The sequence below is a fragment of the Trichosurus vulpecula genome, chromosome 3 (genome assembly GCF_011100635.1).
Source record: "Trichosurus vulpecula isolate mTriVul1 chromosome 3, mTriVul1.pri, whole genome shotgun sequence".
NCBI classification, from domain to species: Eukaryota; Metazoa; Chordata; class Mammalia; order Diprotodontia; family Phalangeridae; genus Trichosurus; species Trichosurus vulpecula.
The window spans coordinates 22,422,746-22,437,207 of record NC_050575.1 but is presented as its reverse complement, the minus strand read 5'-3'; the positions used below and the strand labels follow the sequence as shown (position 1 = coordinate 22,437,207).

At 38.5% G+C, this 14,462-nt stretch overlaps 1 protein-coding gene across 1 annotated transcript in view; it reads left to right on the top strand.

Moving 5' to 3' along the window:
• The window catches only part of HSPA4 (heat shock protein family A (Hsp70) member 4), a 42,009-nt gene extending 32,645 nt beyond the window's left edge, over positions 1-9,364 (top strand). Inside the window, exons 14-19 of the mRNA XM_036748492.1 lie at positions 908-1,060; positions 1,778-1,903; positions 3,406-3,513; positions 4,597-4,716; positions 5,919-6,080; positions 6,435-9,364. Coding sequence (XP_036604387.1) covers positions 908-1,060; positions 1,778-1,903; positions 3,406-3,513; positions 4,597-4,716; positions 5,919-6,080; positions 6,435-6,638 — 873 coding nt within the window. The 3' untranslated portion in view covers positions 6,639-9,364. The remainder of the gene's footprint in view (positions 1-907; positions 1,061-1,777; positions 1,904-3,405; positions 3,514-4,596; positions 4,717-5,918; positions 6,081-6,434) is intronic.
• Positions 9,365-14,462: the final 5,098 nt, after the last annotated feature.

Genomic DNA, 14,462 nt, shown 5'->3' with positions numbered 1-14,462 from the left:
ACACTAACATAACTGAGTTTAAATTTAATAATCCAAGTGGTACAGCTACATGTTTTTAAATGACTTTGATCCTATTTTGAACTTGATTTTTACATTTGATTTTGATAATATCTGTGAAAGTCTTTTGAAATGATGTTTTGCATCAAATACTTTTGAAGGGATGTTAAAGTATTGACCTCAACCTTAGGAAAGGATTGTTTGTTATCCAGTTTGATAACTTAATAACCAATTTTGGTGGATGGATTTCTTTAGCTATACAAATCAGCTTCCAAATCTAAATTGTATCGGTGAAAGAGCTTGTGAGGGATGATTTGGTCTTTGTCCAGGTGGCTTATTAAGTGAGCATTTAGTTTACATGTGAACAGCTTGGCAAACAGCAACAAGGAGTGCCTGCTGTCACACCTACTTAGATATGATCTCCTCTTTTTCCAGCATTGCTGGGGATTTAGGCAAGTCAAAGGAAATAATACTCTTTACCCAGCAAGTAAAGGTAAAAGGGAAGCCGCTTACCACATGTGATGAGGAAGATAATTCTTTTCTTAAGGCTCTGGTTTCTTGCAGAGTTTACAGTTTACTAGAAAATTTTCCATAAGTATTAAGGTGAAGCTAGACTAGTATTCTAGTTCATGTACTAAGTTCCAAGGCACCTTAGGAGTCATCTAGTTTTAAAGCCTACATAAAGCAGAACTTTTTTTTTTTTTTTTACAATATATTGCAATGTGGGATTAAAAGCCTTCTTCAGACTTGATTTAGAACCTAACTACTGGTAATTTATCATACTATTTCTGGGTGGAGAATGCATTCCAGTATCAAACTGACTTAGGTCAAACTTTGCTTCAGAACCCAAATGAAAGTTGAAAGCAGTCTGTCCTTATGTGTTTGGTTGTCTTTGTTTTCTGTTTTGTAGACTTCTCAGCCTGGGTCCAAAGATAAGAAAATGGACCAGCCACCTCAAGCCAAGAAGGCAAAAGTTAAAACCACCACTGTGGATCTCCCTATTGAAAATCAGTTGTTATGGCAGATAGGAAGAGAAATGTTGAACTTATACATTGAGAATGAGGTAATTTTTCGTGTTTTCTCAGTTGCGAACTAATGACTTAATACTTTGGAACATAGAGACGTTTGAGTTTAGTAAATGAAGTAGATTTTAACTTGAGATATAGTAGTTCATATAGCTCAGCAAAATCTTCTGAATCATTACAGATTGTCTTGTTCTGAGGAGTAATTTGTAGAATTCAGAGATTTATAGCTATCCTTTGAAGTGTACTGTTAGGTGAGTTCTTGAGCTTTCCCCCCCTCCTCTTGTTCAGATAGTATATAACAGGTACTGTGGTCAGAGTGACTTGGATTGCGGGCCGGAGGAAGCATTTATTTTGGATTATTCTGCTGTATTAAATGTGCTGTAAGGAGCATTTAATACAATGTGTTTTATTATGGAGTCGTACCAGCAGAGGCCACCAATTAGTCCCTTCGTTTTCAAATTTTCTTATTTAGCTGCAGTATTTTCTGCTTATGTTTCTAGTTCTCCATAGATTTGTTCCCCTTCCCACATGTGTTGAAATATTCGCATACAATCTTCTTTGAAATTTTTAAAGAATTCAGTACTGAAATGAAAATGGCCTTCTTTCATCCTCAATAAAGTCATTCTCTTGTTTGGGAGAGTGGCGGGAAGCTTTTGTAATTCCCCCTTCTGCTCTTGTAAATTGTGTTCATAACATTCTCACATCCGTAATTTAGCGTCTTTAGCCAGCGTCTTATGGATTTTCCCTTTCCTCAGGGTAAGATGATCATGCAGGATAAGCTGGAGAAGGAAAGAAACGACGCCAAGAACGCGGTGGAAGAATACGTTTATGAGATGAGAGACAAACTGAACGGCCTGTATGAGAAGTTTGTCAGTGAGGACGTGAGTGCTGGGTGGGGAGTGAGAAGTCTGTGCCCTGTGCAGGTCTGTGAGTGAACTCATGAGTCATCATTGGGATCCAGAGAGAACAGTGGTTGAAGCTGCTCAGCCTAGAGTTTCATGGACTCAGCAAGCTTTCATTGTTGAGTTAGCGTGATAACGTAAAAGTAGGAGGGACTCGGGAATCGCCTTCAGATGGGGCGTGGGGGGCTTGGGGGAGTATATAAGTAAATACAATCTGAGGCATCGAGAGAAGGGAGCTTCTTCAGACAGTGCCGTTTGAGCTGAGTCTTGAGTAGTCACAGTGATAACATTTATCTGAGGCTGGCCGTGGGGGGCGCCGTGCTGAGCGCTTCTCACGTCTTATTTCATTCTCACAATCACCCAGGAGGGTAGGTGCTGTTGTACCCATTTTGTAGATGATGAAACTAGGGTCATGTGACTCGCTCCCAGTCACACAGCCAGTAAGTGTCTGAGGCCAAGTTTGAACCCGGGTCTTCCCGATTCCAGGCTCGGCCATCCGTGGCACTGCCAGTTGTCTCTAGTTTCCATGGAGGCATACGTAAGAACAGAGTTTATTCCAGGCGTGGGAATGTGGGGGTGAGAGGGAATGGGAACAGTACAGCCTTCCTTTGCAGAAGCAGTGAGGCGGGCACATCATTTGGCCTTTGTAGCTGGAGCAGAGGACGTGTGAAGGGACATGCGTGAAGTTCACCTATAAAGATGGGCTGGGTTTAGATTGCAGAGGCCATGAAAAGCCCGGCAGTGTCGTTGGTGTTTTATCTTGGAGACAGGAGGAATTCACTGAAGCTTCTTGAGCCAAGCTTTGATGTTGTTGGCTGTGGGTTTAGATAGATTGGACTCTGCGAGGGCCGGAGTGGAGAGAGGAGAGATTAGTGAGTGGAGAAAGGAGACAGCGAGACTTACTGAGTCTAGGAGGAGTGTGGTGTTATCAACAGAAAGAAGAAGGCTGGGAAAAGGGATGGGTTTGGAGAAAAGAGTATTGAGTTGTATTTTGGGCACGCTGAGGTTAAGATGCTTCCGTATTTGGAATATGGGACTGACTACCGCTCAGGAAAGAGAGTAGGGCTGAATACGTTGGTCCGAGAGTCATCTGCGTTGAGGTAAGTGAATCCGTGAGTGCTGGTGCGACTACCATTGGAGATGGATGATGGTCCAGCAAAGGAGACTGAGAAGTGGCCACACAGAGCCGAGAGCAGTATCACCAAGGAAGCTTTTATTCAATAGTATGTCACGTGCTGTGCCCTCCTATTGGGCCTATTGGAGATAGCAGCTTCATATGGGTGATGATATCAGAAGCCAGATTGCAGAGTCATCGAGTGAGTGAGAGAGGGGAGGGAGTAGAGGCAGCCAGTGTGGACTGCTTTTTCTTATTTGGTGATGAAAGGGAGGAGCCAATTGCCTGATGGTTGTCTGAACATAATTAATAAGCTCATTATTTTTTCTTTCCAGGTTATATGTATTAAATTTTTTTTAACTTTTAGGACCGTAACAGTTTTACTTTGAAATTGGAAGATACTGAGAATTGGTTGTATGAAGATGGAGAAGACCAGCCCAAACATGTTTATGTTGATAAATTAACAGAATTGAAGGTAACTGCTAATTGGCTAGTACAGTAATGCTAAAATGATGTTTTATTGTGGCATAATGAAACTATAATAAACTTTGAACTGAAGTTTCCTGAAATACTATTGTAACAAGTGAAAAAATTCAGCAGAAGTCAGGTCCATATTGGACCTCATTCCCAGAGAGTTTGAGGGCTTCCTAAAATATCCACCGACCTATTACAAGACAGTTTTACCTGCAAGGTATAGAGATAATGTAACTGGTGATTTCTTGTCTTAATAAAGATATAATAATAAAAATAATAGTAATAATAGCTAGCATTTTTATAGACTTTAAGGTTTGCAAAGTGATTTACAAAATATTATCCCATTTTACATACAACCCTGAGGGGCAGGACAGAAAGGATTTTACAGATGAGGAAACCAAGGCAGACGGTTATGTGACTTGCCCAGGAAGTGTCTCAGGTGGGTTTGAACTTGGGTCTTCTTGACATCAGGCCCAGTGTTCTATCCACTGTGCTGCCTTTATAATGAAAGGGGAAATGCAATAAGATGCTGAGTCTCATTGGTAATAGTAAAGTTACACGTTGTAACATCAGGAAATTCATTGTAACAAATACATGCTTGGTATCAGCAAAGTGTAGCACTGAAAACTTGGCTCAGGAAATTGAATGACAATGCTGAAAGGATCAGGCTGTTAATGTTATTGGGAGGTTTAGGAATTTAAAGAGTTAAATTAACATTTCGTGCATTAAGGAGAATACAATGTCAAGTCAGTAAGCACTTACTATGTGCTGTGTTTCACTGACCTGCAGCTTAGCTTCCTGCTCTGGCATGAATAAGTGTTAACGGCATCTGACTTGGGCATTCTTCAGCATGACTGCTGTATTTGGTAGAGAGGGGAAGCTGTGCTGGGGGAGCAGCCCAGAAACTGACTTGTTGCTTAGACTTGGAATTGATTATCCCCATGTCAAATGTGGGAATTGAATATACTTGTTTCAAATATGATAATTTCTATATTTCAGTGTTCTGTTTAACAGTAGAAAAAATAAAATTCTGGTTACCCTGAAACTGCTCTGACAATGCATTGTGTATCTCTTTTTCACCAAGAATCTGGGTCAGCCTATTAAAAATCGGTTCCAGGAATCTGAAGAAAGACCAAAGGCATTTGAAGAACTGGGAAAACAAATCCAAATGTTTATGAAAATTATTGACTCTTTCAGAAACAAGGTATCTTTTTCCTTTTACGGGATAGTTTTGAGGCGTTTCAGTTATTTTTTTCTTGTTTCTTTCAAAGAGTGATATTCTTGTCACAAAAATGTCATCCAGGTTGCTGATATCACTGTTCTTTTTGAAGAGATTTCTTAAAATACTCCACAGGCATTATCACTGCATAAAAGTCTCTAGTATTTTGCCCACGTTTTACACGTAAGGATGCACAGACAGGTTTACGTGATCTGGGTTACGTGGCTAGTATACATCAAGAACCTGGACTGCAGTCCAGCTGAAGTCTTCTGGTGCTGGGTCTCATCGCTGTTACTGCCCTACATGGGCTCTGATTGCTAGATACTTTAGTGTTCCCTCCACTTCCACTTGTAGACAGTACAGTACACTAATAATACTAGCTAGACTTATAACTGCTACGTGCCGGGCGCTGTGCTCAGCACTTTACACATCTCATTTGAGCCTCACGACATACCTAACTACAAGGTGAGTACTTTTATTATCCCCATTTTGTAATTGAAGAAACTGAGACAGACAAAGGTTAATAAGCATCTTGTCCAGGGTCACACAGCTATTAAGTGTCTGAGGCTGGATTTGAATTCAAGATCTTCCTGACTCTGAGTCCAGCCTAGAAGACTCTATCTACTGCCCCACCTACCTGCCTCTACAAATTGGAGGTACAAACCCTTAATTTCTTTCTTTCTTTTTTTTTTTTTTTTTTTTTCAAAACCCTTAATTTCTAATTTTTATTTCTAATATTCATTAATTTGTTATTTAATAGCTGAATGATATTTATTGCTTTCTAATGCTTATTCAATAAAGCTGACACCTTCTTGGATTCTACAAGAATAAAAGTTGATTTTTTAATACATTTGGATTTGCTCTTCAGCTCCTACCTTTTTTCAAATGTGGAAAATGGTTTAAATCTTAATGAAATCTTTTCCATTAATACTCTCTTCAGATGTTCTTGGAGTTTAAAACCTCTCCTAATAAAACAGTATCAATAAGGGAATTATTTTTTCTTTAAAGACATTTGAAAGCACCTTGTTTCATATTTATTGTGTATTTTAATAAAGATGTTTAGTTTTCTGAGTGTATAATCTGACCTCTACTTTGGTGTAAGGTGCAATCTTGTCTGTGTCTTGGGAGGGGAAAACATCTTAAGGCAGCTGGCCTGACTTATTGATTAGTTTTTCATCCTGTTATAGGAAGAACAGTATGATCATTTGGATGCAGCCGATGTGTTGAAAGTAGAGAAAAGCACTAATGAAGCAATGGAATGGATGAACAGCAAGCTAAATCTTCAGAACAAACAGAGTCTTACTGTGGATCCAGTTGTAAAGACAAAGGATATTGAAGCAAAAATTAAAGTAATTTACTGTCTTACATGTTTATGACCTCATTCCCATTTAGTTACCTTTAATTACATGACTCAGCATGGTTTCGAGAGCAACATTTAAGTCATCTTAATCTATAGAACTTGGGATAAAATGTGCCCCGTTGGCACTTGCGATTGTAGATCTAGAGCTCAGTGAGCCAGTAGAGGTAGTTTTAATCTTGACTCCCTCATTTTACAGATGAGTAAACAGAGGCCCAGGAAAGTTAAATAACTTGCCTAGGCTCCCATAGATAGTAAGCATCAGAGGTGGGACTGAAATAAAATAAGTAAATTGTTTCATGGCCATTTGCCAAAAAATTCCCCATGATTTTGTTTTCTGTTTTAGGAGCTTACAAGTACCTGTAACCCTATAGTTACAAAACCTAGACCCAAAGTGGAGCTTCCAAAAGATGATGAACATGTGGAACAGAATGGACCAGTAGAAGGACAAGACAATAGCCACGGAGGGGCTCAGTCCACTGAGCAGAATATAGATCCAAGCGCCTCCCCAGATTCTGAGAAGAAACTTCCTGAAATGGACATTGATTAATTCCAGCACTTGTTTATATTAAAGCCCACTTATCATAAAGCTTTAAGTTGTCAACTTTGTTCTAAATAGCAAAGAAAGCAGATTAATATTGCAAGTTATTTAGTTTGTTTTCTTCTCTCGAAGGGAAATCCATGTATTGAATATGAAAACTGAAAAATGCATCAGTACACCATCCAATATGTTGAATGTTTTCCCCTAGTTCTTATGTTATCCCTGTTTATTTTGAAATTATTGAAGCAGCAGTTCCTTCCTTTTTTTTTTATATTTGATCAGATGGAGGAAGAAGGTTGTTATGGAGATCTAGGCCAGAGATCTGTAATTAGCTGGAGATCAAGCTTATTAGGATGCTCTGGCCAAAGGCTTGCAGGTGTAAATGTATTTTAAACATTGTTGGGGGTGGGAAGGAGGGAAACAAGAAAGGCATGGCTTTCTGAGGTTTTTCCGTAGCACAGAAAATGATGGCTCCCTAATTCTTTCTTTGCTTGTATGTTGAGACGCTCCTTAAATGAACAGATTCCCTCCTAGCAAGTGCCATGTATGTTAACCTATTTGGAATACAAGCTAAATGAGTGTGGGGACATATTTTAATCAGGTTTTTAGGCCTGAAATACGCTTCTTAAGCTGTGTTGTATATCCCGGTCGCCAGAGTTTAAGCAGATCTTTAATGGATGTATGATATCATGGGTAAGATGTTTTCCTGAATTTAGTAGATGTGAAGTAGGGTGTGTATCAAGGTAAAACACACCCAAGAAATGTACATTTTGGTCTCTGTTCAGATTGAGTTGTACTCTTAGACGGTTACTCTAATGGGAATGTTTTGTCTGTCTTGGGAGATGCTGCTTAGCCTTGACGGTTGAGGGAATAATTTCCTAGTGAGAGTTGCAAATTTCTTAAGCTCTGACACACACTGGCTATTACCATAGAATATCTATGATAAACCTGCAAATAATTCATTTGTGTTTTGAATCAAATAGATACAAAACTATACAAAAAGTTAACAAGAAATAAATACACTGGATTATACTGCATGAGTTTTAAATTGGTGTAGAATAGATATAATGGAAACCTTGGATATTTTCTTGATGTTGGACTTTGGAATTTTGCACTAAAGCAGTAATTTACAACTTTTATGCTGTGTAGTGCTCATAAAAAATTTTATGGACCTCATCAGTCCCTTCCCCATGGCCCATCCCAACTTATATCATGGATTGGAAAAAAAAATAGCTTAAAACTACTATGAATTCAGTGACTTAATTGAATTCGTATTTTATTCACAAGAGTATCTGAATGTATGTGCAAGTTAGCAATACATGTACATGTGAGACATTCACGCTACAGACAGCATCGTTACTGCTTAGGCTGTTTAATGAGATGGACACCTTACAGTAACTTTGAGGGATCCTTGGCCCACAGGTTGGGGACTTTTGCTAAAGCAGTAGTCCTTGATAGCTTTTTATGTACCCAATGAGAAAATAGTGGTTGTGTTTAGCATTTGGGAAATCATAGGAGCCGCTGTTAACAGTTTTTTTGTGTGTGATGAAATTAATATCCCCCTTGGTGAGTAATGTTGTGGGTAATATCACATAATTGAATTTGAAGATTTATAAGGCAAATTTTAATTCACATACATTGCAGATTGTGTGTGTGAATGCTCATTATATCATTGCACCATGGCATAATGGGAAAGTGGAGTCACCATAGGATATAGCATTGTAGTTGGAAGGGAATCTCAAAGGTTATCTAGTTCAACTTCCTCTTTTTTAAAATGAGGAAAAGATCTTGGCTTGGGTCACACAGGTAGAAAGTGACATGTTTTACAGTCTAGGCCTTTTGTCTTCAAATCCCATCACCTTTAATCCTGCAGCACATGGGGCTCCACTCCCATTCTGAGGAAGTGAACATATAGTGTGGGCTGCTCTATTCCTTGTTAAACTTAGTTAATAGGATCACAGATCTAAAGCATGAAGGGGCTTTGTTAGCTAATCTAACAATTGGGGGGGGTTGTTCATTCTGCTCATTTTGGGGGCTGGACAGCTATTTAGAATGTTGAGGAATTTTGTGAAATGAATCCACAACAGAGGTTAGTAATAATTTGTTTTAGTTGTTTAGGAACTGGGCTTGTCTAAGACCTTAGCTGATGGGCCATTGTGCAAGGGGGAAAGGGAGTAAGTATTTAAGTGCCTACTATGTGCAAGGCACTATGCTAAGCACTTTGCAAATATCTCATTTGATCCTCACAGTAACCCTGTGAGGCAGGTGCTATTCTCATTTTACAGTTGAAGAAACAGATGATCAAGTTAACTGACTTGTCCAGGGTCACCCAACTACTAAGTATCTTGGGCTGGATTTGAATTCATGTTTTCTCGACTCCAAGCCCAGTACTCTATCCACTGTGCCACTAAACTGCTTCAGAGGAGAGGCAGTCAGATTTGGGTACACGTATGAAAGACAAATGCTTAGTGATGGAGGTTTGACTGAGCCAGCAATTCGGAGGGTGGAGATGGCCCACAGAGGAGACACTAGGTCACTACAGATAGATGTGTCTTGAAAAGTATGAGAAAATAGGATGGAGGGAAATACACAGTTAATGATTATAACTGAATGGGACGAACTTGGCCATATTAAATGGAAGAAAGCCGGATGGATTAGCAAGCAGAATCTAATAAATTGTTGAAAAAAAAAAACTTGAAAGTAAATGACAATTAAAATTTGGGTCTTGATCAAAATGTGTTTTGCCCCAGTTGGAGTTTAAAAAAATTGCAAGGGTAGGAATTGTCTCAGATAAAATCAGACCTGCATAAAACAAATAGCAAATGACGTGCTGAAAGGTACCGTGGACAATAAATCCTCAACATGCATGCGCTGAATGACAAAGCATCTAAATGCTTAAAGGGAAGGTTTCTAGGAAGCATTTCTTTTCAAACAGCGGAAGACTTCAGTGTACCTCTGTCAGGCCAAGATAAAGCATTAGTTAAGTTACTTGCCCTATTATATATGCCAGTAATACTGACAACCTAAGTGAAATGGATCAATATTTATGAAAATGTGAAATGCTCAGTTTAACAGAAAATAGAGGACTTAACCCCTCTAAAATGGAAGAAGCCATAAGTGTGTTCCCAAATGAAAGCAAACAAAACCCTGACCACAGAGAGATTTACTAGCAAATGATACCAAACATGATGAACAGGTGGTTTTGATACCTAAACCAAGGAGACCTAAGATCAAAGAAAGCCATAGACTAAAGTCCTTAATGGTCATTGATGATTTAAATCATTTAAATTTGAAGATTGCAGCATGTGAAGGTTGTACACTATGACCAGATTGGATTTATGCCTAGAATGCGGGAATGGTTTAATATTAGGAAAAATGTTAAACCAACCAAGCCATAAGATTATATCCGTAGATGCTGAAAAGTCTGATAAAATCACTTAATGCTAAAACTAGAAATAATAGGAACAAATGGGCCTTTCCTTAATATAGTAAATCGCATTTCCTGAAATCCAAGAACAAACAAGTGATGGAGAGAAGTTAAAGGGTAAAAGCAAGAATATCCATTTGTCCTTTTTACCATTTTACACATTGCGAAAATATGAGCATAGCCATATGACAAGAAAAGAAGACGTCAAGTAATCATACTTTGAAGATTTGAGAGTTTAAGCAAATTAGAAAGTCAACTAAAAAATGACCAGCAAAATCGCAAGAAAATAAACCCTCATAAGTCATTTGTATATTTTACCAACAAAACCTAGCAAGAAGAGAGAAATTTCATTGAAAAAAAGTATACAAAATACTTGGGAATCTATATGCTAAGAGGCACAAGAAGTATACAAATATAAAACATTCTTTACACAAAACATGTAAATGCAAAATTATTAATTGCTCATGTGTAGGCTCAGCCAATATAAGAAAAATGACATTACTACCTAAATATCGTAAGAAACTAACAAATACTTGCTTCATAGAGCTAGAAAAAAATGAGTTACCTAGAGGACCAAAAGGTCGAGAATCTCGGGAAATAATGGAAGAAAAGAGCGGAAAGGGAGGAAGTTTAGAAATCAAACTATGCTGCAAAGCAAAAGGGAGGTTGACCAGTAGGACAGGTTGGGTACACACTATAAATAAGAAAATAGGCACAGTAGCATTGTATTTGATAAACCCAAATATCCCTTTTATTAGGATGAAAACTGTTAGATTAAAAGAAAACTGGAAAGCAGTTTGGCAGAAACATCTCACGCTATGTCCCAAAATAAGCTCTATTAAATGTGTACGTGACTTAGAAAGAGGGACATCAAAAAACAAAGTAGAAAAACAAGGAATAAATTAGTTTTCAGATAATGAAAAGGGGAAGAGTTCAAGACCGAAGGATAGAGGATGACAAAAGAGAAAATGGACAGTTTTGATTATTTAAAATTTTTTTCACAAACAAAACCAGTGCAGCTATGATTAGAAGAGATGCAGGTAACTGAGAAAAATCTCTGATAAGTATCTCATTTCAGATTTCCAGGGAACTGATTCAAATTCAAGAACAAAATTCTTTCCCCAAATGATACATGGTCAAAGAATAGGAAGAGGCTGTTTTCAGAGGAATAAATCCAAGCTATCAATAGATGGGAGGAGGGAGAAGCTCCAAATTACTAATAATTAGAGAAACATAAATTAAAGTGACTCTGAGGTTCTACCTTATGACTATCAAATGAACAAAGTTGACAATAAAAGGAAATTAATATTTTTGGAGAGGCCGTTGGAAAACAGGTGCATTAATGCGTTATTCGTGGAGTCACAAATTACTCATGCCAAAAGTCCAGAAACTGTGTGCACTTGGACCCAGTGGTACCACTACCAGGTTTATACCCCAAAGAGACTAAAGGAAAGAAAGGACCCATATATCTAAAAATAATTTCAGCAGCTCTTTTTGAGGGTGGCAAAGGACTGTTAGAAACCAAAGAAGTGTATTGAACAAATTATGATATGAATATAATAGGATACTATTGTTCTGTAAGCAATGATTTAAGGGAAACCTATGAAGACTTGTATGAACTAATGCAGAGTAAGGGAAACAGAACCAAGAGAGAACAATTTATACAGTAACAACATTGTAACAGGCAAACAAGTTTAGTAGTACAAATAGATTTAGTAACTGATCCACACGATGACCAATCATGATTTCAGAGGACCTGCAATGAAACTTGCTACCCATCTCCTGACCTAGAGATGATGGACCCGGTACAGGTTGAGATATACCTTTATTGGACACGGCCAAAGCAAGAATTTGTTTTGTTTGACTAGGCATATTTGTTAGGGGATTTGTTTTTCTTTTCTGGTGGTGGAATAGGGAACTAATGTGTTGAATTAGTTTAAAAAGATGTTAAAAATGTGTTATATTTGCTAAATACTTGAAAAAATCTGTATATAAAAGAGATTCATGATTTCATATATAATCTTCTGTTCCTTATATATGGAAATGTTTATGTTGGGGGAGGGAGAGGGATCCAGGAGGAAAATTATGCAATGTAATAACAGAAGATACCAATAAGAATTTATTTTTAAAAATAAACAAGGGACTTCAGTCCAGTCCCTGAGGTCAAAGGCAATTCTTCACCAACAATTTTATTCACTGGACGTACTTCAACATGATTCCAGGAATTCCTTTTAATAGTTGAAAGGTTTGGGTGGTTAAGAGAGGGAGGGTGGCAGTAATTTCACCAAAGCTTATAGATTTGCCTTCATAAGAGCTATCACTTCTCAGTTGGACCTGGGAAAATTGTCTCCAAAAGCCTTTTAAATTGTGGGAATCATGGGAGGAATAGAGCAATATCAGGAATTGCCCGGGTCAGATCCAAGGTGCCTTCAGCTCATGACTCTATCCCTAACAACTGGCATTGGTGGGGTAGGTATGGAAAAATTGTACTTAGATGCCTCCTAATGTTTAATCTTAAAACTGAGACGACTCGGGCGTGATTGCTTTTAGGATTCTTTATGGCCCTGCCCAACACATTGAGACTGGTACAGAAGGCTGAATCCTCAGACTACACACCTACAGGCCTTCCCTGATCCTCATTTCCAGTCCCCATACTGCGCTGTCCACCCGAAGGAGGCCCACTGCTGCTCACTACCCCCTGCCCCATGGATCCCTGGTTGGGAGCAAACAGAGCTGTGAAACAAAGAACTAAAGCCATAGAAACAGTAATAAAATAATGACCTGTCTCTTTAAGTGGAGCTGCTCCCACCCACCGCTGCTACCAGCTGTAGCTAGCAAACTCCCACTACAACCTGTCATTCCCAGTTTTTGTGCCACAGAACCATCAGCTCCCTAAAAGTAAAATAAAGAGGGTCAATGAAGTATCTGTTTTAAAAATACAGAGAAGGAACAGAAGGAAACTCTTAAAGAAGCACAAACAAGCAGGACAGCTTTGAAAGCTACAAGTTGAAATAATTATGTATGTAAGGAATGTATCGTGCTGCCTGTGTAGATTATGGGTGTCCACATGAGTCTTTCTAAATGTGATTTTCAGGTAGGCATGAACAAATATCTCTAGTCCCACCTTCCCCCCAACCCTTTTTCAAGGGAGATTTTGATTTCTGCCAGGAGGGGAAATAGGAGGTTGGGGCCAGAGGCTGATCACTCTACCCTTCTCAGAGAGAGGGTCTAGCTAAATAGAATTATATCTATCTGTTCCCTTAAATATTGTTAGTCTGGGGAAAATAATTTTTAGGTTCAAGTTGAGTTCCTAATTGCTGTCCTTTAATGGGGAAGGAGTGCCCCAAGCTATACAGTCAAGGCTTGACTTCCTTCCTATCAAATGCCAGTTCCACAGTAACACATGTAGTAAATAGCAAGTAAACACATTTATCCAAGTCAATAGAAACCAAATCACAAGGTATATGTATAAGAATGTATCAAACAATACAGAGTGAATATGCTGCCATTGAGAGTGAGATAACTAAGAGGCTAAGTCAACTAAGAAAATTCCCTAAAATCCCTGGTGTAGCAAGCTGGGGCTAGGGACATGATCGAGGTTTCCAGCTCCTCTACTAGAATGTTAGCTTCTTCCCAGGGTCTTTTTTTCTCCCTTGAGGGAAATAGAGACTAGAAACATGTGTAGAAGCTGAAATCCGGAAGACCACATCTCTCACTATCAAATTCTCATCAACTTTGTCCCTCATGCAGGAACATTGAATAATTAATCTCTACTCCTGAGGAGTGTCCCATGAAAATAAGCTTTGAGTCATTGGTTACATATACTTAAAAAGAAAAACAAACTATAGACAATATAGATCTTAAGCTTCATGTAGAAAAAAAATAAACCATCTCCCTCCTCCTCAACCCCTACCTCCTGTTCTCTGATTCCCATTCTCCTTAGGCTCATCTCTTCCTTATCCCAATCCAACTCTATCTTTCTCTTCCATTGTGACCTATGAAATTCCTGTTCCTGTAAGTAACATGTTTTTCTTCATATTCAACTTTATTCTCTTTCTATTTTCTTACTCATATTGTCACTCAGATTTCCTTGATAAAACTATGTGCCTGGCCATTGTCTCCAGAACTGACTATACCTTCTCTCATAACCATTACATGTATAGGAGGAGAATACTTTTTGTCTCCCCTTGCCAGTTCCAGTCTCTCACTTTGTCACCATCATTCAATGACCTCTCCTCCTTATGAAATTATATCTCGATTCATATCATAATATCTGGAATTACCAAAGACCTCAGGAAGAAGAAAACTCAAAGGCCTTGAACATAAACAGATAAATCAACAAGGAAAATATTAACGACAGAAGGTCATTTGGCCTCCAGATGTACTAAACAAGTTCCGATAACTAT